Source organism: Chelonoidis abingdonii, chromosome 4 (genome assembly GCF_003597395.2).
Source record: "Chelonoidis abingdonii isolate Lonesome George chromosome 4, CheloAbing_2.0, whole genome shotgun sequence".
Classification (NCBI taxonomy): Eukaryota; Metazoa; Chordata; order Testudines; family Testudinidae; genus Chelonoidis; species Chelonoidis abingdonii.
Genome location: NC_133772.1, coordinates 42198555 through 42222151, shown reverse-complemented (window position 1 = coordinate 42222151; position 23597 = coordinate 42198555). Strand labels below are relative to the sequence as shown.

The 23597-nt window shown below is 48.9% G+C and overlaps 1 protein-coding gene across 1 annotated transcript; it reads right to left on the bottom strand.

Moving 5' to 3' along the window:
- Nucleotides 1-3004: 3004 nt before the first annotated feature.
- Nucleotides 3005-11319, bottom strand: LOC116819135 (uncharacterized). Its single transcript, XM_075065092.1, has 5 exons — nt 11222-11319; nt 9537-9635; nt 7490-7579; nt 5842-6026; nt 3005-5589 (listed from the first exon to the last, which is right to left on the bottom strand). The coding sequence occupies exons 2-5, from the start codon at nt 9622-9624 to the stop codon at nt 4732-4734; spliced, it is 1221 nt and encodes a 406-aa protein (XP_074921193.1). The 5' UTR covers nt 9625-9635; nt 11222-11319; the 3' UTR covers nt 3005-4731.
- Nucleotides 11320-23597: the final 12278 nt, after the last annotated feature.

Here is a 23597-nt window from a genome sequence, read left to right as displayed (position 1 = left end):
CGCACCCTCCCATTTCCTTCCCCTGGGACTGGCCCTTGCTCACAGGAGCCAAGAGAGCAGAGTGTATATTTTGGTTTAACAGCCAAATTGGACACTGGGGGTAACGTGCCCTTCTGAGGCCTAACAATAATTGGAGCCCTCCTCAAATAGCTGCTGCAACTCACACCGCTTAGGTAGACCCTGCGTTAGAAAACAGCCAGCCTTGCAGGGATGCTGACAAGCACCAACCTGAATTTGGAACACACGTCCCATTGACTTTCGTGCTTATTTTTACATGCAGTTGGATAACAGAGAAGCTGCTGGACTTGTCCTAGGAAACTGTGGCCTCTCTGCAAGCCAGTTTCCTTGTAGACTTATTTCTCTGCCCTGATGTCGTTGCTAAGGCCATTTTGTCAAGAAATGACAGTAGCTATTCCTGATGCTATTTTCTGTTCCAACTGCTTATTCCACCCACACAGCCCAATCCCATTTCTAATGATGTCCATGGGCGTTTTGACATTATCTTCCACAGGAGCAGGATCTAAAGTAGTTATCTGGCCCATGACCAGCACATTTATCTTCAACACCTCTGTGACAGGGAGGTACTATTATCCCCATCTTACAGATAAGGAACTGAGACACCGTGAAACTAAGTAATCTGAAGTCTTGACAAGAAGCCTGGTGCAGGTCAAGGAAACAAACCCAGGTCTTTCAAGTCTACGGATAGCACTGCATCCAGTAGATCACCCTTCCTCATGGGATCAGATCCATTCATTAGTCTTCCCCTTTGGCTCTGTCTACACTGACATCTTTCCATCAAGTTTCCTCATCGCCGCAGCTCCAGCAATGGTAGTGACGATGGGAGCACTAGTTTAGACAGACCATCAGCATTTTACTCCGTGCTCAGAATGGGCCTAGTGAATGTGGAGTTTATGACACTTATAGCTATCAGCATCCTACTCACTTTAGTGGCTACAAGCTGTGGAGATGAACTCGTGGCAACGCAACTGGGAAAAGTGACAAAAAATGGTACTGTAGGTAAAGTATACATGACAGAAGTGGCTACTACGGATGAGTGTAATATTGCCAGCAAAGAGAGACAAACTTGGTCTACACTGAAAAGTTACATCTGCATAGCTACATCAGTCAGGGATGTGAAAAAAACATATCTCTGACCAACGGCGCAATGCTGACAGAACCCCCAATGTAGACACAGCTATGTCGACAGAAGCCTTTCTGTCAATACAGCTAACTTCATTTGGGGAGGTGGTATTCCTACATTGACAGAAAAACTCCTTCTGTCGCTGGAAGCTGCATCTATACAAGGGGGCTATGCTAGCATAGCTAAACCAACATAGCAATGACTAGGGCCCTACCAAATTCATGGCTGTGAAAAACGTCTCATGGCCTGTGAAATCTGGTCTTTTGTGTACTTTTACCCTATACCAGACAGATTTCACAGGGGAGACCAGCGTTTCTCAAACTGGGGGTCCCAACCCAAAAAAAAGTCATGGGGGGGGCAGTCACAAGGTTATTGTAAGGGGGGTTGTGGTTTTGTCACCCTTACTTCTGCGCTGCCTTCAGAGCTGGGTGGATACAGAGCAGCGGTTGCTGGCCAGATGCCCAGCTTTGAAGACAGCACCCCACTAGCAGCAGTGCAGAAGTAAGGCTGTCAATACCATGCCATGACACCCTTACTTCTGTACCTGCTGCCTTCAGAGATGGGTGGCCAGAGAGTGGCATCTGCTGGCTGAGGGCCCAGGCCTGCAGGCAGCAGCCCAGAAGTAAGGGTGACAATACTGTACCACACGATGCCATCCTTCCTTCCTTCTGCATTGCTCTTGGCGGTGGCTCTGCCTGCAGAGCTGGACTACTGGCCAGCAGCTGCCACTTTCCGGCTGCCCAACTCTGAAGGCAGCGCCACCACCAGCAACACAGAAATAAAGGTGACAATCCGTCACTTCCCTACAATAACTTTGTGACCCCCACAAAAATCCCTTTTGGATTAGAACACGCCCCCCCCCCCCACAGTTACAACACTGTGAAATTTCAGATTTAAATAGTTGAAATCATGAAATTGACTACTCTTAAAATTCTATGACTGTGAAATTGACCAAAATGGACCGTGAATTTGGTAGAACCCTAGCAATGATGGTATAGCCTCTGTAGTGTAGACACACCCACAACTTCCTGGGAGGAATATCTGCTTCTGCTGCTTCAATTCCTCTGCAAGAGGCTATTTTTCAGAGATTCTTCCTTAGGAATGAAAAAGAAAGAGAGAACGGTAGCATTTTTAAATAGGTGGTTTCCTGCATCAGGCTACAGGAGCCCTTTAGCAAAACAGGTTAACGGCATTGCTTCTGTTCTTCTTATCACCAGCTAGGCAAGCCATATTTCCCAAAATTAAAGCAATCTTTATTACTGTCTCCAAGGACTCTACTGCAAGCTCTTCAACTAAACAACATTCTTGCTGCACACAAAACTACACAGTTCAGCAACAAATTGCCCATGAGCCCTACAAATAGTTGCTTGGCACTAGGAATGATGCCCAGAACTGGTGGGTTACCCAACTCACTTCCACAGCACAGGTCCTACACCCACTGCAATCAGCACCGGCACAAGGGTTTCTCGCGCCCTAGGCGCACGGCATTTCGCCGCCCCCCGCGCTGATCCCACAGCTCTGGTGGAGCTGCCGCAGGCATGCCTGCGGGAGGTCCACCGGAGCCGCGGGAGCAGCCAATCATCCGCAGGCACAACTGCGGCAGCTCCACCGGAGTCGCGGACCAACGGACCCTCCACAGGCATGCCTGCAGCAGGTCAACCGGAGCCGCCTGCTGCCCCCCCCCCCCGGCAAAATGCCGCCCCTCGAATAATCTTGGCACCCTCGGCAATTGCCTAGGCTGCCTAAATGATAGCGCCGGCCCTGTCTGCAATATACAAGATTGCTAAGCTTGCTCCACACTGTTCCCAGAGTCCAAGGGTGCCTTGTATGTTGGCCAAGCTGAAAGAAATATCAGAGTCCATATAAGCAAGACGGGTATGGACTTTTATTTAAGAGTTTTGTTACAGCTTTACACCTTCAAATGTTGGCCTGAAAGGTTAAGGAAAGTTGAGGTCATTGAACCTGATGGTCCCGTCACTTTAATAAAGTAGTGTAGTATTTTTGAATCACAGGAGGATCAAACAGGCCTATTCACCCTCAGAACATGGGGCCAGAAGTTCCAGTGAAAGGTGTAGATTAGCCAATGGGTTAGTATGATAACAAAGCCACTAGGGTACTTCCTTTGTAACTTTGGGTGAGATCAGAGGTCACGGGCCTCTGAGAGATTTCCCTTAGAGCAAGTAGCCCAGAAGTACAAGGTGGAACTCCAGCAAGCTCTTTGTGTTCTGTACAAATAATCAGAGAGGCTCAAACTAGAAGCCAAGGCAAGGAGGAAACCCAACAAGTGTCAAGAAAATCAAACAGCCAGTCAGAGAATGATGATGATCAAGTGTGAGAAAGGGCACCAGTTTCTAACTGAGGAAGAGCAATACTTAGCTAGAGACTGAAGGAGGAGACGATCCATGTAGAAACGTAGTGAAAACGTAAGGAAACTCTGATCCTTCAGAGAGGAGCTTTGCTCCGAGTTAGAGAAGCCACCTGCTGCCAGAGGACACGAAAGCCAACCTGATCAGGAGCAGACACGTGAAACTTCAGGAAGAGATGGAGCTTCCATGGAGCTGATAAACTGGTACAACACCCCCAGAATGATGAATGTGACCATGGCTCCAGGAATAGCTCAGCCCGGGCTCCTCCTGTCTGAAGTTTAGACAAGACCTGGGCACACCACAGAGGATCTGCCCAATAATCCAGAGATTTGACTACTGCACTGTTGTCCTGGGCTCTCAGGAATCCACGCTGATGTTGCTAGGAGATGGTGGGAGACTAGTCCGACTGGCATACTTTAACCAATCATCCACTGCCATAGCTGTAACCCTTGTCCTCCCTCCCCCACCCTTTTTTGTATCTCCCGCATCTTCTCATCTTTTCTGTTATTAGACTGTAAGCACTTGGGGCGCAGGGGCTGTATCTTCTACTTGAAAGCACTTTGCACACTGCAGGTGCTCCATGTGTGTCACATAATAATGCATCTAACGTGACACCAAATCAAGGTCTGTTTATCTACAGTCCCAAAGGGTGCTCTGATGCCAGAATTGCCACCTGTTTTCAGGTGTTAACATGTCCTCTTTACCCAAATCACAACCCTTCTCCCCAACCTCTGACACAGTTGAGAGAATTGGCTATAGACACAGTGCCTTCCATAAGAACCTAGCTATGATAGCCAGTAGGGAGAGCGGTCATTAGAAACACCCGTCCAGAACTGCTGAGCAAACCTATGTCTTACCTACCCCTACTTTACAAAGAGTCAACTCAGGACCTTGCCCACACACATCTTGATGTGCCTTGAGGTTCCCTCCCAGTAATCCTTGTCCAGAGTGACTTGTGAAGTGTTGCATAGATTGAGAGACCTTCCCGCACTCCACTTCTGCTGCACTATGGTCACAGCAGCGACTGCCCAGGATAGCCACCTGCCTTGCACACAGCTTCTAGAACATCCACCAGCATTGTCTTCTTTCCATATGGAACAGCTACAGTTACCACATTAAGGGAGATTAAGGCTATTTTTTTTTTTTTTTGGCTGCCTCAGGTTCCACTTCACGGCTAGTACCCCCGAGCAGTTACAGCACTCTGTCCCTCGCCACATTGTCCTTTTAAGTCCATGCTACCTTCCGGGACATGGAATGCTTCAAGCGCTCCATGTCCATATCTCCAGGCTGCAGAGACCTCTCCAGGCCCACTAGCATATCCTGATGGCATTCACGGATGTTTAGTGGGTACCTGGCCCTCACAAACTCATAAGCTGCCATCAGCCTCATGTTATGCTTCACCATCAGGTACTGGATGACACAGGTAGGGGCCAGGGAATAGCCATCCAGACAGTGGATGAGAACCCGCTTTCTTTTCTCCAAAGAGGCTGCAATGCACTCATTGATGTCCCAGAAGCAAGGCTCCCTCAGGGCAGGACATTTCTCATTCAGGGGGCCCTGGATGTCCACCTTGAGGCGGGACCAGTTGTGCCGGAGTCCTCCTCGGCTGCATGTGCATGGAATGACACTCAGGCTGCAGTTGCTAGGCAGGCTGCTCATGTCGATGATGCTGTCAATGTTGTTTCTGCACAGCACCCTCCCGCAGTAGGCTGCATTGAGGTTCCCCAGGTAGATGCAGTCCATCACCCTGGCGATGACAGGCTCTGAGAAGTTGAAGTATTCCGGTCCTCTTGGCTTTGGGTCGCTGGGTTCCTCACGCTTCGCACCCCCTCTTTGGCTGTAGTTGTGGGACTTGTTGGAGCTGGAGCAGGACAGAGGGTTGAAATCCAGCTCGGCGCTGCTGTTCCAAGATGGCGGAGAGAACAGGGAGAATCGGCTGGAGGATTTGACTTTGGTGAGTGGACCCACTGGACTGGACAAGGTAGAACTAGAGGAAGAATCGGATCTAGAGGCACAGAAAAGGGATGCTCGCTCCAGAGACCCTGTGCTGCTGCCAGTTCCACCACTGTGAGCCTGCTCCATCTGCAAGACAAAGAGACTGGTTAGACTGCTGGCACCCTGTTTTCTCAGACCTTCACAGGCAGCCGGAGCAGCAGAGGGGCTAGAGACGGCAGTAGGCCCAGCGAAGCAGCCAAGATATCAAACTGCCACAGGAGCAGATTACACTAGAGGCCTTAAAAGCCTCAAAAATGTCTATGCCCAGACATCTAACCAGCCAATTACCCTTGTATCAGACAGAGTACATGCTACAACCACACTCAAATCACTCCTCACCTGAGCCTGCAAACTCCTCCGCCACCCCTGGGACACCAGGCCATCAGAGTGGCCATCCCCATCCGATGAGAGCAAAAAGCAGAGCGTTCGATGTTTCCTAGTGGGCAGCTGGAGTGCAGGGGACATGCTGTCAGGCTTTCGATTGAGCGCTGCATTCCTATTCATCATCAAGTCTGGACAGGAGCCTGTAGGGACAGAAAAAGTGACCCATGCACAGAAAGTGCTTTCATCACAAAAAGACCAGCCTTGTAGAGAGACAGGGCTCTGTGCATCTTAATAAGCCTTTCCTCAACATTCCCTTTAATGTTCTACTGTTGCTGCAGGAATAATGAGATTCACTGAGAGAAGAGCTTGAACCAATTATGGGAAGAGCATTTTAGCTGGAGATTCAAAGGGACTCAGAAGCTACAGTGAAACCTTTCAGTCCATTTGTCAGTGTGCTTGAGGTTTTCCCACTTTTTGGAAGGCGAAACAATGAAATATTGAGCTAAGAGTCCATTTGTTTCCAGAGTGTTTCACTACAGACCCGATGACTCCTAACAACCCTTATTTACATAGACGCTAGTGCTTAGTAGCTTTACTGTGCAGTACCACGTATGTATAAAAACACTAGTGCTAATCAGTCCTCACATCCCTGTAAGGCAAGTTTTAAAGGAGAAAAGGAAACGGAGGCCAAGAGGCAAAAGGACTTGTCACGCAAGCCACAGAAAAGTTCAATGAGCCAGAACTTTGTGCCACACTTACTAACCCTCCCCACCAAATGCTCCACTCCACATGGAAGCAGCAACAAAGGAAGCTGACAGATCAGTTTCACTCTCCCCCACACGTAGAGCAAGAGAGATAGCAGAGGGAATGAACGGAGGATAGGCTACAGGAGGGAGAGAAGCGGCCCCAACCCACCCTACTGCATGTAGCTCTACTTATGCCAATGCACAGCTGGTTAGGGAGTGTGGAACCTGAGTAACAGAACCCTCTGAACATCAGCCTCCCACCTATCAGATGTTCTAATCAGAGCCAGGACTAGAAGTCATATGTTTCTAGCACCCAGCCCTGTGCTCAGAACTTACCATGGTAAGAAGCTGAGATATAATTACATACTCTTCAACTACAGAGTTCAGCAGGAAGCGCTCCCAAATGCCTAGCTCCAACAGATTAACAGTTAGCTTTTGCAATCCAAGTCCATGGACTTTAACAAGCACTGACCACGCATTCCCCAATCTGTACTCACACCGAGAGGTGTGTGTGTCAGAGGCAGTCTCTGCCCCAAAGAGCTTACAAATGAAAGAGGCAAGCATCTGAGCAGAACATGCAGGACACACAGATTTAGATCCCAGTAGGCTTAAATGATTAACATTTTAAAGCCCGTTCCTGCCTCCCATCCCTGAACCATTGCCATAAAGCTTTCTGGGTCATTAAGCCACTAAGAAATAACACCAGGGCTATTCCTCTGGAAACCCTCTATACGTCTTTAAGAAGGGAGCAATAGTCTAGCTGCACTTCGCATAAAACCCCAAGGCCAGTCACTTCCCTGCTAACCAGTTGCTCCTCAATATTTGTTTTGCTGCTCTCCATGTTCCCTCAGGAGCTTTATAAAAGCCAGGTTTAAAAATAGGCAGCCGCTTGGAACATCTCATACGCCTACACCCACCTGTGCAATGCTGGGAGAGAGCCACTGAGGAGGAGAGCTGCAAGGAGCTGGGCATCTTCAAGGTTTTCTGAAGGTGCTTTACAATCAAGCCTGGAAAATTGAGAGGAATATGCATGTTAGCAAGGTCATAGCGAGTGACCTGACGTATCAGGACAAAACCCCACTTTATTTAGAGTATTTCCACGTATAGACCCACAGGACAGACAGCAACTGCTCACAAGCATTCTGCCACGGCCTATGACTCAGCACTATCTAAATAGACACAGTACAGCCCCGGCTCTGCTACGTATACAGGATAACGTTCTGCTAGCCAGCAGCTTCTCGCTGTGCTGTACAAACCACAAACCCAGAGCGCAGATACTTCCAAGTACCACTGGCCTGGCAACTTGCTTCCACTCTGTAGAAGACACAGTACAGGCAACAGAGATCATGGGGCAAATTCTTCAATGAGCTGAAACCCACCCACCTCCCATGCCAGAGATCTTAAAATAATCAGGTTTGTACTGAATTTACTCCACAACATCCTAGAACCAGCTTCTCCAGAATAACATGCTTATTACAGAGTCCCTCCCTAAAGCACACATTTAAGTTGTCGCCAGTTTCCAGCTAACTTCAGAATCGGACAACACAAACACTATTTTCAGACGATCTTCACACCTTTCCTGAGGCCGGCAAGTGTGATGCTTCGGCTTCCATTCCATCCATGATAGATCCCCTTGTTTCTAGTATTATGGTGCCTCAAGACAGCAGTTGATCACCATACATCAGACATGATCTGTTACCCTGTTGCACCTGGGTATGGCAAGTGATGGGCAGCCTTAGAGAAGAGCTCTCCCCTCACCCTACAGCTGTATCAAAAGCCAAAACAAGAGCCCGAAAGCTAAACAGAGGCGCCTGCATAAAAATGACCTAATTTTCATAGGCACTGAGCACTTGCAGTTCTTGCTTGCTTCAGTGAGAGCAGTGAGTACTCAGCACCCCTTATAAATAGGATAGGCAAGGCCTTGTCTACACACAAACTCATGCTACTTTTGCTTAACTGGTGCAAACCCCATACGTGGGCATTCTTAGGCCAGGATTCTGCAAACACTTGTGTATGTGATACACTTCACTACGGGCAAATCCTGCTGACTTCAAGTACTTAAAGTTAAGCACATGCTTAAGAATTTGCACAACAGATCTACATAACTTTGCTCCTTAGGCCTAGTCTACACTGGGGGAGAGTGTCAATGTAAGATACACAACTTCAGCTACAGGAAGTCGATGTATCTTATTTCGACTTACCTCCCATCCTCACAGCGCGGGATCAATGGCCGCAGCTTCCCCATCGACTCTGCTACCGCCGCTTGCTCTGGTGGAGTTCCAGAGTTGACGGGAGCACGTTCGGGGATCGATATATCCCTGATAAATCGATCACTACCCACCAATACGGCGGGTACCCTAAGAGACTAGAAGCTTATTTCAGTTTACCCTAAATTAAAATAAAGAGTGTCCACACAGGGGTTTGCAGCAGTTTAACTAAGTTGGTTTTGAAACACACCATTAGTTAAACTGGTGCCAGGGACCATATGCTTGGCTTGGGGGGGGGGGGGAGGGAGGGGCTCACTTTAGGCTCCCTAATTTGAATTTTTTGGCTTAAAAGCTTTTATCATATGATTTTTGTAAGGACTGTAGATGGCAAGAGCACCTCCCAAGGCTGGTTAAGTCTCCCAACGCCCTGGTGAGGTAGGTCAGTAACTGCCATTTTGCAGATGGAGAAGTTGAGGCACAGAGACGTTAGGGTATGACTTTGGGCATTCACTTGAGTAATTACCAGAACTGGGACTAGAATCTAGGAATTCTGATTTCCGTGTCCCACCCTAACCATTAGGCCACAAGCCTTCTCTGGAGATGGTGACATGAAGGGGATACAGCAGGCTTTGAAATATACATTACAGCATTTGAAACCAACTGAGATTGATGTTGCTGCAGTTGTCACACCCCTCCCTCCAGGGACTCCTGTTGGGCAAGTCTGGGCTCACATCCTATTTCCCCTTCTCTCACTCACCTGTAACCCCATTCTTCTTTGAGTTACATTTTTTGTCCAGAAGCTTGAAGGCTATGAAATCCTTGTGCCATTTCTCCACCGACTCCATTGTCCTCAGGCCTGCAACAGGGAAAAAACAAGAAATCAAAACCTACAAACACAACTGCTCACCTTTTACATTGGGAGAGCTGACCAGCTGGGAGACAGAAGAATGAGTCTGCCAATTTACACAACAACTGGCTCTCTTTTTTCTGATAAGATCACTTAAGTGTGTATGTAAAATGGAGATAGAGCCTGAATTAATTCCCAGCTGCAGCCATGCCCTCAAATTTCAGGATGTTTGCAAAATCTGGAGCCATATATAAAATAAGCTCAGATCTGAAACATACAAGCTTTTAAAACTAGAGATGCCTTTTCTTCTGCATGGTGAGAAAGCTCTGCTTCCCATTTGAGAGAAATCTGAGTAGCTGCACATACATAGATAACTTAACATTCAGCATGGTGCTGGACAACAGAGTTGGCAGCATCTCCCCTAACATTTCATAATCATGGATCTGGCATTTAGTCAGGAAGGTGAACCAACATTGTTGTACAAGGCTAGTTATATGTTTCATTACTGGGCCTAATCCGTCCCATTAAATGTAACCCAAAGCCAAGGACCAGAAGGCAAGAGAGGAGGATGCATGGGTTTTGGTTTAGTCATCTGCTAGGAGGTTAAATTAGAAGAAAAACCTTAAGGGTGAAAAAAATCCCACATCTATTGTAATGTTGTCACCTGTAGCATTCATCCCCCCAGATGATTTTGGGAGAGAGAAAGAGGTTTTCCCTCTCGCTAGAACCGCAACAAGGAAAATGGCTACTATCATGAGAAAGCAAAGGGAGACCAACAGAAAATGATAAGAGAAGGGGAATGAGGGAGATGGCAGTTCTAAAGAATTGCATTGCAGTGTCTTAACTTTTCAGAGACTGATCCAAAACTAACAACGAAATGCCAAAAGCAGAAGCCAGAAATACCCTGGGGCTTTGGGAGCATCCAAAAGTCTAGTGCCATCCCAAACTTTGGAAAGGTAAAGAGCAACAAGCCCTGGGCTGGAGGAGTGTTGGTACCAGGAGCCAGCAGGTGCCAAGGAACTAACCAGGAAGACAAACACACTCACAGAAACCAGAATTCAGTGCCTGCCTTGAGAGTGGAACTCACACCTGCACCCCCAGAACATAGCCCTGGGGGAGAGAGCCCATGGCAGCAGGGAGGGATGAGGCAGTTGAACCCTGCTCTGAGAGCTGCTGTCCCCCCAGAAAGGCAGGACTGAAACGAGGTACAGAGGAGAGACACCTCCTTCATTCCCCTCCCCCAGCTTCAGCACAAAGACGCATACACCCAGCTCTCAGGCTAGTGCCTCCCTCCCTTCCGACCCCACAGTGCAAAGACTACCCCCCGCCTAGGGCAGGTAGGGAACATTCACCGGAGCCCCCGCCCCTCACCACACACACACACACACACACTGCAGACAAAACCCTCAACTCCAGCCCAGGCTGGCTCAGCCCTCCCAAAGTCTCACCCCACCTAACACATTCCCAGCCCCACTCCCCGGACAGTAACCAGCCCAGCCATCCCCGCCGGAGCTTCCCCAAGCACCACTTGGCCGCTTCAGGAAGTTCTCCCTGGTGCTGGAGCAACTCTGAAGAACTCCCCCGAGAAGTTTTACCAGCGGAATCCCGGGGGCTGAGCCCACTGGGGTGCAGAGAGCCAGGGCTGCAGCCGCGGCTGATCTGCAAGTGCAAGGGACGCTCCCCGGAGAGAAGGGGCGGCCGTGCCGGGGCAGCTGGGAGATGTAGTCTTTGGAACAAAGCAGGTCCCTCTCCCTCCCTCGCTCCCCTGCTCTGAGAGAGGTTGCCCTGGCTCCCAACCCTGACTCACTTGGGCTCGCTCCCTCCGGGCTGGGTCGCGGGGGGGCAGCCCCTTCCTTCTCAGTCCTGCCCTGCTCTGGCCTATTTTGCTTTGCCTTTGCTCCTGGGAGCTGTTGCAGTGCCACTCTCTCACAGGGTGACCTAATAGCAATCAGGACACCTTTTTTTTTCTTTTTTTTTCTTTCCGGGAGAGGGGGTATAGTTGCATATATAAGATAAAGCCCCTAATACCAGGATCGTGGGTGGCCCTGATGCTTTAGGAACATGGGGTTACCCTACTCTCATTGAAGAGACTGGCCAGTGCTCTAGCCAGGGCCAGCTCCAGGGTTTTTGCCACCCCAAGCAGCAAACAAACAAAAAGAAAAAAAGCTGTGATCGCAATCAGCTTTACTGCAGCAGCTTCAGTCTTCGGTGGCAATTCAGCGGCGGGTCCTTTGCTCGGAGAGGGATTGAGGGACCCGCCTCTGAAGAGCTGGACATGCCGTCCCTCTCCATTGGCCACCCCAAGCACCTGCTGGCTGGGCTGGTGCCTGGAGTCAGCCCTGGCTCTAGCCACTCCTCACCACATCATGGGAGCTGTTACTACCAGAGTCCTGCCAACCCCAAGCAACACAGTCATGAGCCAGCTCCCCCATGCCAATCCATGAGGTCACTTAAAATCATGAGGTTTAAAAAGAAAATCAGGAGCGGTGGGTATTTGCCTTCTGTTTTAGGAGCCATTAGGTTTCAAGTTTAACCTTCTTCTCTGCAACCATCAGGGACAGAAACTTAGTTCTTATTTATTTATTTTAATTAAAGCTCAGATTTTCACTTAATCACATAAGTCCAGGAGCTGAGGCGTTAAATAAAAAAAGAGAAAAAAACACCCAACATCATGAAAGTCACCATAAAATCATTAGAGTTCACAACACTGGTTAATAAGTATTTATGATGCAGACAAGTTTGCTCTTTTGCTCATGCAGTTTTGCCAGCCCCAGTCCGTCAAAACATGAGTCAGACCCCCTAAACCATTGGCTTAAAAATCATGAGATTTTAAATAAATGCATTTTGGATTCTTTTTCTTTTGGTTTCTCAACCTCTAGGATACATTCAATTCACACTGTCTAGGTTTTCCTCCACAAACATGAAGGCCAGAATTTTTTTTTTTTTTTAAACAAAGCTGAGATTCTCAGCACCAGGTGCTGGGCTTTAAAAAAACAACAGGAAATATCACAAGACTTGTGATAAAAATCATGGGAGTTGGCAACACCATCTCAGCCCCTGTTGCCCAGGGTTCCCACATGTATTATCAGTTTACTTGTGCACTTTATTAATTTCATTCTTCTACCCCTAGTAAGTATATCCATACACATAATTAACTCAAAATAATAAAATAAATATGTGACTCATTGTAAGTAGTGGAACACTGTAGCATGCACTTGTAACTGAATAACAATCCTTGATTTGTTTCTCACAAAACCTCTACATACACACACAATATTTCTACACTCTCAGGCCCCAGTTCTCCACTGCCTTGCACTTTATGTACGAATTAACACCTGTGCAAAGAAAGGACAGAATGGCAGGCTGTTCTGGTGACGCTTAACAGCCACTTTGCACAGGCATAGATGATTATAATTTGTGAGTTCCTGACTCCCAGTCCTGGGCTCACTTCTCTAGCCTGTGGCAAGGATGGGGTAAGAACTCCTGCAAAGAAAGGGAACATTCTCCTAAATTGTATAAACACATACATTCCAGCCTTTGCTCTAGATGCTCCATGGCAGATTTTAAAAATACAGTTCAATAAACAAGCTTCTCTAGGTACCCCCCTCCAACCAATTAAAATGAATCATAAGACAGTAGCCAAGAACACAGATCCAATCTTTATGGCTTCCTGCTAGCTCTCCCAGTCTCTCTCAGCTTGAGCCTAGCGGCATGCCCTGATGGTGTCAAAATAAGGGCTTGTCTACACTACAAAATTAAGTTGACTTTATCTAATTCGACCTCGAGCCTCTGAATTAAGTTGATTGTGCGTGGCCACACCAGGCTTATTGTCTCGATGGAGTGTGTCCTCACTAGCAGTGCCTGTATTGATGCACAAAGCAGTGCATCGTGGGTATCTATCCCAAAGTGCAACTTGCCGCAATATGTTTTGGGAAGTTTCTGCAATGCCTTATGGGACCAAACATTGTCACAGGAGAGAAGGAGAACATTGTGTTGGCATCCCATGATGCACTGTCCTCCCTCCCTCTTACCAGTGGCAAACAACCCAATGGTTTTCACGCCTTTAAACCGCCGCACATACGCCATAACCCCAGAAGCATGGAGGCTGCTCAGTTGTGCACTCTTGTTGTGAGCATCTCAAACAGAGCCAAAGTAGGGTCCGCATGAAACATAGTGATGTCCTGCAAGCAGCCCTGCTGCAAACCATTGAAAAAAACAATTCACAGTTGCTGCTGGCAGTCATAGAGCAGCTGCACTCTGTTGAGCGCCGTTTCTGGTCCCATGAAACAAGCACTGACTGGTGGGACCACATCATTTTGCAGGTATGGGATGACAAGCATTGGCTGCAGAACTTTTGAATGCCAAAGGCCGCCTTCCAGGAACTTTGTGCCGAGCTTTCCCCTGCCCTGCGGTTCAGCAATACAAAAATGAGAGCTGCTCTGACAGCGGAGAAGCGAGTGGTGATCGCTATTTGGAAGCTTGCAACACCAGACAGTTACCAGTCAGTGGGGAATCAATTTGGAGTAGTTAAATCAACCGTGGGAGCTGCTATGCTCCAAGTGTGCAGGACCATTAATTAACTTCTGCTACAAAGGGTAGTGAGTCTGGGAAATATGCAGGACATATTGGATGATTTTGCTGCGATGGGGTTCCCTAATTGTGGTGAGGCAATAAATGGCATGGATATCCCCATCTTAGCACCAGACCACCTTGCCAAAGAGTACATAAACCAAAAAGGATACTTTTCAATAGTGTTGCAAGTGCTGGTGGATCACAGGGGGTGTTTCACCAACATCAACATAGGATGGTCAGGAAAGGTTCATGACACGTGCATCTTTAGGAACTGGGGTCTGTTTAACTGGACTTTGATTGTAATTGTATACTCAGCACAGGTGCCTTCCCCAGCATCATGATTGGCCACCATGAAGTCCTGCAACCCACAGGGCTCCAGGGTCAAAAATATTTCCTGGCTCTCAGGGAGAATGGATCCACCGCTCGCCAGTCTCCCATTCTCCTCCTCCTCCTCTTCCTTATCCACCATATTGTCATCCTTGTTGTCCCTAGACTAACACACCTATGGGGTGTCTATGTTGCTTGTGTGGGTACTGGTAGGGTCACCCCCAAGAATTGCATGTAGCTCGTTGTTGAACCAGCTTGTGTGGGGTTCAGCACCGGAATGACTGTTCGCCTCCCTTGCCTTCTGGTACACTTGGTGAAGTTCTTTTATTTTCACACGGCAATGCTGTGTGTCCATTGTGTACCCCTTCTCCCCCATTCCACAAGCGATCTTTAGATGTCAGCATTTCTTCTGCTGGATTGGAGCTTTGCCTGCACAGACTCTTCTTTCCACACAGCGATGAGATCCACAACCTCCTGTGCAGACCAGTCTGGAGCGCATTTGAGGCATGTAGTCTCCATGATCAGCTGTGCTCAAGCTGACATGTTTCCAATCCTGATCAAACAGGAAATGGGAAATCAAAAATTCCTGGCGTTTAGCTGGGGAGGGACTATTTTCTGTGTACCTGGCTGCAGTGCAGCAGAGTTGAGAATGATCTCCAGAGCGGGCACAGATGAGCATTGTGGGACACCACCTGGAGGCCAATCAAGTCGAATTACACAATGCTGCATCTGCGCTACCTCGCAGTCAACCCATCAAAATCAAATTAAGTGCTGCACCTCTCGGAAAGGTGGATTACAGAAGTCGACATTAGAGATGACTTAGGTCGGCGTAAAGGACCCGGAAGTGTAGACATTAACAAGTTGACTTAAGGTGGCTTCCTTCAAGCTGTGTAGTGTAAACCAGGCCTAGGTCAATTTCAGATCAGGGAGGGAGTGAATTCCACAGCTGAGGGGACCTCACAAAGAGCGCCCTGTTTCTTAGCCTGTTATTGGAACATCTTTCCAAGGGTTGTGGCAGATTCTCCATCTCTGACCATTTTAAAATCACTATTCTTCTAAAATCACAGTTCTTCTAAAAGATCTGCTCTAGGAATTATTTTAGGGACGTTCTATGGCCTCTGTTATATAAGACATCAAACTAGATAGTCAAAATGGTCCCTTCTGGCCTTGGAAGCTATGAATCCCCTAAATAACCTACCATTTTAACGAGGTTTCTCATGTGGAACAGAGGTAAAATTAACTGGACTGAAGTTATTAACAGTCCATCTCCTATCATGTCTAGGAATAGCCAGATCCTGAATGATCCTGAACTCTGTGGGAGATTTGTCCAAGTGTAAACTGAATGAGGGATTTTGGGATTCAGCCCTGGAAGCCTGCCTGTGCTCAGGGGAAATTTAAATATCAGTGAATGTGGCTCTCTTTAACTCCTCACAGTACAGCATGCTGGAGCCTCCCATAGCATGGGACATGACTGCATGACACCTCTCTGATTCTATGCTGTCACACGGCAGGAATCTTCAGCATGGAGATGCAAGTTCCACTAGAACTGGCTCTTTTGTTTCACAGGCGTCCACGTGAGACAGCCCAGCATTGTGTGTGACCAACTCCAGCAGAATATGCAAGTCCCATGGAGGAGGCATATCTTTTTGAAATTGTGTGTCATAGCGTCTAAGACAGTGGTTCTCGAACTGTTGGTCAGGACCCAAAGTGGGTTGCCAGGACTGGCTTCAGCCTTGGGTGGTGAGGCTTGAGTTACAGGCCCCCCACCTGGAGCTGAAGCCCTTGGCCTTCAGCTTTGACCCCTGCCCCCACCCAACCTCAGGCAGTAGGGCTTTGGCTCTGGCCTCCCCCTCCTGCGGTCATGTAGTAATTTTTGTTGTCAGAAAGGGGTCGCGGTGCAATGAAGTTTGAGAACCCCTGGTCTAAGATATTAGGCAATTCCACATGCAAAACTCTCCAGTGCCAACACAGCCTTGTTTCCATAACCCCCTAGCCTTCCAGTCCTGGTGAAATCAGTCTGTATGGGGCGAAAGGAGTCTTACAACTGTCACTAGGGTGGCTAGAGACACGTTCACACCAAAACTCCAGATGCAGAAAACCCAGGCCTATAATGGCATTAGAAATCCAGCGCCAGAAGCAGAGAGCAGTTTTGCAAGTTATTCCTCTCTCTCCAATGGGCTGAGCCTGTTCCCACTCCCTACCTTGGGATCCAAACACCTCAAACTTTACAGTGTTCTAAATCCAGGTTCACATTTTGCAGCTTGGCCAAATGGGCTTTGCTTCCCCTAACCAGGGCCGGCTCCAGGCACCAGCAAATGATGCAGGTGCTTGGGGCAGCCAATAAGAAGAGGCGGCACGTCCGGGTCTCCGGCAGAGGGTCCCTCAGTCTCTCTGGGAACAAAGGACCCACTGCTGCCGAAGTGACACCGATCACAGCTTTTTTATTTCCCCCCAGCTGCTTGGGGCAGCAAAAAGCCTGAGCCAGCCCTGCCGCTAACTATATCTCCCCCACAGCCCCATCTCCTGGCTTCCTCTTACAGGAACAGACAGCTTCTTCCAGCCCCTCAGAAGACTTGTCTTCCTCCCAATCCAGTGTCCTTGATCTTCCTCCCAACTGAGGCAGTCCATCCCTGTCCCAACAGGTGCCAGCCTGCAGCAAACATCTGTGCACTGTACTACTGCTCTGTCTTCCAGGTGGGTCCATCCTTCTTCTGACATAAGGCCAGACTCTTACTTTAATCCACTCCTGACTGCCTTTGTTACCCAGACCATTAACGCTTGTAGAAGAGCCAGGGGTGAAAGTAACTTACAGGATTTACTGGTACTGCTGGAGTCCTGAGAGGTGTGTGGCCTCATCCAGAAGAGGTGTGGCCTCAACCGGAAGAGGCAGGGCTTCTCAAGATTTAAAGGCCCTAGTGCACCGGCTGGGAGCCCCAGGACCTTTAAATCAACCGGGGGCTCTCAGCTGCAGAGGTGGCTGGGAGTCCCCGGGGCAAATTAAAGGGCCCAGGGCTCCGGGCCCTTTAAATCCCCACTGCGGGATTTAAAGGGTCCAGGGCTCCCGCGGCTGCAGGGAGCCTTGAGCCTTGCTGGGCTGGAGCCAGAATTTAAAGGACCTGGAGCTCCTGCTGCTGCGGGGAGCTCTGAGCCCTTTAAAAACCAGCCCCAGCCTGGCCGCCGAAGCCACGGGCGGGATTTAAAGAGCTCTGGGCTGCCCACAGCCGTGGGAGCTATGAGCCCTTTAAATCCCTGCCACGGAAGCTGGTGCAGTCCAGCACACTGTACTGGCTCTTGCCGGTACGCCGTACCGGACTGTACCAGCTTACTTTCACCTCTGCAAAGAGCCTGTTGTACAGACAGCTGCATTGTACATGCATATTGATTTGACATTTATTAAAATACTCTGACTGTGATCAGTTTCCTCTTGGCTTTCCATAAGCCCATCAGGTACTTAAATTTTTGGAAAGGAAAATAATATTTCCTTGCAAAACTGATCACAGTCAGAGTATTTTAATAAATGTCAAATCAATATGCGTGTACAATGCAGCTGTCTGTACAACTGAAAGCAAATACTGTTCTGCTGAGCTCAAAGTACCAAGGTATAATTTGTAGCCAGCTCGCAGGGATTGTACAGCCAGTTTCAACATTTAGCCATAGAACTTTGGGATACCCTCACCATCTTCTCTCAGTCAGGGTCAAATCCTGACAAGGTGCTGAGCACTTCCATCTCTCATGAACTCCAAATTGCAGATGCATCTTTCATAATTTGCTCTCCAGAGTCATGTTCTAATGAAATCTGCAGCTAGTCATTTTCCTTAGTTCCAAGGAATGTCTCTGTACAGTTCTAAGAATATCAAGCAGTGTCCAGCTGGGTAGTGATCAAGTTTTCCCTTGGGGCTAATAGTGGTCAAAGTGTCCCTTCTGAACAAAGCCCAGAACCTCTTGCCATCTCACACCAGATCAAATTCTCCCTGTAAAGAAGCATTAGATCAGAACATTGCAGAATTCCAGCAGCTTTCTCTGGCCAATCCACAAGACACTTAGCACATTCACTCGCCCTCACTGAGATCAGTATTTTGAAATGCTACTCTGCTTACATTGCTAATACAGCTGCAAAGGCCACTGGCTAGCTTGTTTTAACCAGATGGAGCTGTGGGGTGTGAAGGATGACCTAATGAACAGGGATCAGGATACCAGGATTCAGTTCCCAGCTCTGCCATGAACCTGCTGTGTGACTTTGGGCGATTCACTTGATCTATCCTGTGCTTCAGTTCCCTGTCTATAAAATGGGACTAATACCTCCCTTCCTCACTGGATAAGGATAAAATCCATTAACGATTCTGAGTTGGGCTGCAGACTTGTCACAGCATTTTTTAATCAAAAATCACAGAGCAGTCATGGTAAATGTAGTAAAAGTCATGGGTTTAGCATCTGCTCCGTGATTTTTTATAAAAAGTGTATCCACAAATGAGGGGGGACTGACCACCCACAGCTGCGCCATTCACCCCGGCACCACAACCTTATCCTGGCGTGATGAGGAGGGGAGACTCCAGGGACACAACTGAGGGGGGAGGGATGAGGAGAAAGCCTGCTCCACACTCACCCCGGACATGGGCAGCAGCAGCTCCTGTGTCCTGCAGAGCTGGGCCAAGGCTCCTCCCTCTGTATGTTGCAACCTGGTGCACAGGGTCGCAGCATTGCTCAGGTGTGGCACAATGGCCCCTCTGTCATGACAGAGGGGCCATGCCGCCAAATTTGAGTGGGTGATGCTGTGATCCCCATGCGCCAGATCACAACCCAGAGCAGGGAGCCAGGCCCAGCCAGTGGGACCCAGGAGCCACGGCTGTGGGGTGAATGAGGGAAGGGCTCCCAGACACCTCAGCCCCTGGTCCTCCTCTCCACACCAAACCAGCAACCCCCCTAAAGCCTTCCTGCTGGAAGTCACAGACAATCCAAGAAATCCTGATATCAATCACTTTTTCTGCACCGTGACAAACCTGCAACCCTAACTATGAGGCATTCAGATACTACAGCATAAAGTACAGAGATGGATCCTGCCGGTGTTTCTCCTTTTCACCGAGCAAGAGCTGCTGAAACAAAGTTTACAGAATTACTTACCTGATGTGCCCTTGTAAATCAAGCAGTGCTACACGGCATCACCAGCGACTGGCGCTCAGCTGTTCTGTCTCTTCCTCTTAACACTCCTGGCTAACTTCAGTACCACTGGTTTCCGTGAAATGAACAGGCTTGGCTCAATCAGTTATGAAGGGTCTGCTCCTCTGTGGAACTGACTTCCCAGAGGCTGCGATTGGCTGGCTCTGCTGGTTCTGGGTATCCTGGATACTGCTCTCTCGATGGAGCCATGCGTCACAGCCTAGGATCCAGAGAGGCAGCTGAGTGCTTCACAGGGTCCTTGCTGGAAAGAGGGTGGCGTGGTATAACTGAGAAAAGACAGTTCTCAGTGTCTCACGATCTATGAGCAATAAGTCCCCCTAGGATGGCTCAGCTTCAGATGGCAGGGGAGGGAAGGAATGTGCAGAGCAGGTTACAGTAAACTTTACTTTTAAAGCATCTCACTTTTCCAGAGTAAGGGTTGGAATCCGCTCTCAGTGCCTCTGGATTTACAGTAGCAAAGCCCCACTGCAGTCAGTGGGCCCAGGTCTGGGTTCTACTAATGCTGACATAGACAAAGTCTTTCTACCAGTCTCTAGTATAGGGGGCAGGTCTAGGGTGTGGCTGGAGTGCCCTACTCTCCAGCTCCCCTCTGTTTCTCCAGAATACAAGCAGCTCCAAGACAGATGAATGCCACCTTTGCTATGCCCACCTGTCCCCCAAGCACAGGAATTAGGAAATGAGAATCAAGAGCCAGCGAATGTCTGGCTGACTGTTTGCTGTGGTACCTGGATGAATGTACTCATGCGTCTGGGTCCCAGCATGGGTAGGAGTGGGTAGCTCATCAGGAGGTGCAAAGGGTAATTTGAGCAATGGGTGAGTGAGTCCGATCTCTGGCTGGGGCTGAAATAAAAGCTTCAGAATGCATGTGTTGGGAGAGGAGGGGAATAAATCTAATGGGGAAGTGAGCCTACAGGGGAAGGAGGCAGGCCAGTGGGGAGGCGAGGACAGTTTGGGTGGGACTACAAAGAGGACCGTACTTTGACATCTTGCCCTCAGCCCTGTACTTTCTGGCTGAGGCCCTTGCACTCATCCAGCTCTGCAGAAGGAGACAGCTTCTGCCCTCTGAGCCCCAGTGCAGGTCGCTCTGCAAGCAGACCTGCAGCATTCCTGTCTTCAGAACAGTATTCTCACCAGCTTGACATGCTGGGTGGGAGGGAGCATTACAAGCAAAGCAAGTGAAGACACAGTGAGAAGCTTTTAACAGAGTTTAATGGAGCCCCAGGAGCCTTGCCTCTAAATGAAGTTGTTATACCAGAGACAAGTCTATAACAGAGTGGGGGACACATATATTCAGAGAGACCCCTGTTGACCCTCCATTACTGTTCCTTTCTCGTCTGGAGAGTTCCTACTTTGATTCTTCTGGCAGCTCTCTCCAATCCCACCCATAGCTAAGAGCTATAGAAGGGGGGTGTCTGCTTTACAGATGCCCCCAGTAGACATCACCCTGCCATGAGCACAGGCACCGCCAGCCTACCAAAGTGAGCCCCACCTGCTCCCACACTCTCCTCCACTCTCCATCTGACAGCAAAATCCACCTACTGAGGAGAGTCTAAAATATAAAAAGGTGGGGGGAGAGAGAAGGGGACTTTGCTTTCACTGTGACCATTTATGGGATAAGCGCAGGGCTAGGGCTGGTGACTTCCAAGCTGAGAAATTGAAAAAACAAGGGCCAGGGTGGAGGATGAAGGAGAGAGAAAACGGTCTCACCCATGACTTTGAGAATAGAACGCACTGGAATGGGAGTTGCTGGGGTGGCGGAATACACTGTGGTCTCCATTATCTGCTCTCATTTACCTAAGGCTCTCATGAAACAGGTTTGTGACAGGACTAAAGAGGTCATTAGGGGTTAGAACCTGACAGCTCCAACAGGGATGACACAGCGGGTCAGTGCATTAGCTATCAGCTTTTAACTTGCAGGGAGACAGCATCAAATCTAGTTGAGGAACAAATGGAAGGATTTGGCCTCGTCCACGTCCCTAATGGAGGTTAGGTCACTTTACAAAAACCACAGAGTCTGGCATGACATGCAGATTCTATTAAAGATAAGGCCAGGGCTGGAATAACTGGCTGCTGCAGTCTGGGACTGAGTGGTATTGACAGAACTTGTGGGGGGAAAGGAGACTAGAACAGCAATGGATAACAGAGGCACAATGGCAGAACAGTGTAATGCACATTTATACAGCAACTCTCTGTACTGTACTTGGCTCACAATGCATTAGAAGAGTCCTTTGCATCTGTTAGCTCTAAAATTTCACTCTCCAGGCTATGAACTGCTCGAGCTTGGTGCAAGCATCAATGATTTCAAATACCGGGAATATTTATTATCTATGTTGCAGTAGCGCCTGGGAGCCCCAGCCATGAACCAGGGCCCCACTGTGCTAGGTGCTGTACAAACACAAGACAAAAAGATCCTCCCTGCCCAAAAGAGCTTATATTTCTTATCTGTAAGGGTAAGATTCTGCCCAGCTGCTGTTCCGGCGGGCCCAGGGCTGACCGCTGTTCCAGCAGTCCGGGGACTGCTGCTTCTGCTCTGGCAGCAGCAGGGCTGACTGCCCACAGCTGCTCCAGCCCTGCTACTGCTCCTGCTTCAGGGGCTGACCACTGCTACTTCAGCCCCAGAGGTGCTGACCCAACCCCAGCTGCCGCTTCAGCCCTGCTCTGACTACCCGGGGCTGACAGCTGCTATAGCCCTGTCCCAGAAGAAGTCACAGAGGTCCCGGAAAGTCACGGAATCCATGACTTCCATGATAGAATCGTATCCTTACTGATCAGTGTTTCTCAGGTACATTGGTTTTTCAGATGGTTTAGCACCTTGTGATTTCTGTGTAGCAATTCCCCATTGAGTTTAGCATTCAGCTAATTTCTCAGTGCAGGTGTCTCAGTGAGATTAACAGAGATTTCTTGAAGGAATATTTCCCTTAGACCTGAACATTCATAGCTCAGACTTTTAACCCTGCTTTAAATCCTATGGAGAACACCACAGTTTTCTAGCATTTTCAAATTATTTGACTCTATATCTCTTCCCAAAGGGGATAGCTGTACTGGAGGCAGAGCTCAGGAACCTTGCACCAATCCTTCTGAGGCACTTTAAACACAGGGGGAACCATAAATGCCTTGTTTGATTGCATTTGTATGGCCCATATTAACTAACTGAACTACCTTCCACCTGTCACTTTGGCTCTGTTCATCCAGTGAGCTCTGTGCAATCTGCTGGTCTTCTCTTCACAGGCCTGATCCTGTTCCCACTGATATCAATGGAAAAATTCCCAGTAATTCCAGGCAGGCCCGGCGCTTCCATTTAGGCAACCTAGGTGATCGCCTAGGGCACCAGGATTTGGGAGGGCAGCAGACTGCTCTGGTGGCCCTCCTGCAGGCGTGCCTGCGGAGGGTCTGCTGGTCCCGCGGCTCTGGTGGAGCATCCGCAGGCATGCCTGTGGCAGGTCCACCGGAGCCGCCGGACTGGCAAGCCGGTCCTGCACCTAGGACGCCAAAAACCCTGGCGCCGCTCCTGATTCCAGGATAAAGTTCAGGGATTGCCCTGCATTCTCCTTCCCTCAGTTAGTCCTCCCTCCTGTAGGAGGCCCTTCCTGCCGTGTGCAGAGACAGCTCGGTAACCCTCCCCCAACACACATATATTCACCCCCTGCAAGAGCCCCAGGCAGGCCCAGGAGGAGTTCTACACATTGTGTATTCCCTGGTTGTCACGAGGCCTATAGAAGCTATTGGGCAGCTGGGTACAAGTTAGGATTTAGGCCAGGGGTTGGCAACCTTTCAGAAGTGCTGTGCTGAGTCTTCATTTATTCACTCTAATTTAAGGTTCGTGTGCCAGTAATACATTTTAACATTTTTAGAAGGACTCTTTCTATAAGTCTATAATATATAACTAAACTGTTGTTG

Excerpts from the sequence above, each read along its gene's own strand:
- LOC116819135 (XM_075065092.1), bottom strand. The coding sequence starts at position 9,624 with ATGGAGTCGGTGGAGAAATGGCACAAGGATTTCATAGCCTTCAAGCTT. Across the intron at positions 6,027-7,489 it reads TCTCTCCCAGCATTGCACAG|GCTCCTGTCCAGACTTGATG; the intron begins GTGGGTGTAGGC and ends CTGTCCCTACAG. Across the intron at positions 5,590-5,841 it reads GGAGGAGTTTGCAGGCTCAG|ATGGAGCAGGCTCACAGTGG; the intron begins GTGAGGAGTGAT and ends TTTGTCTTGCAG.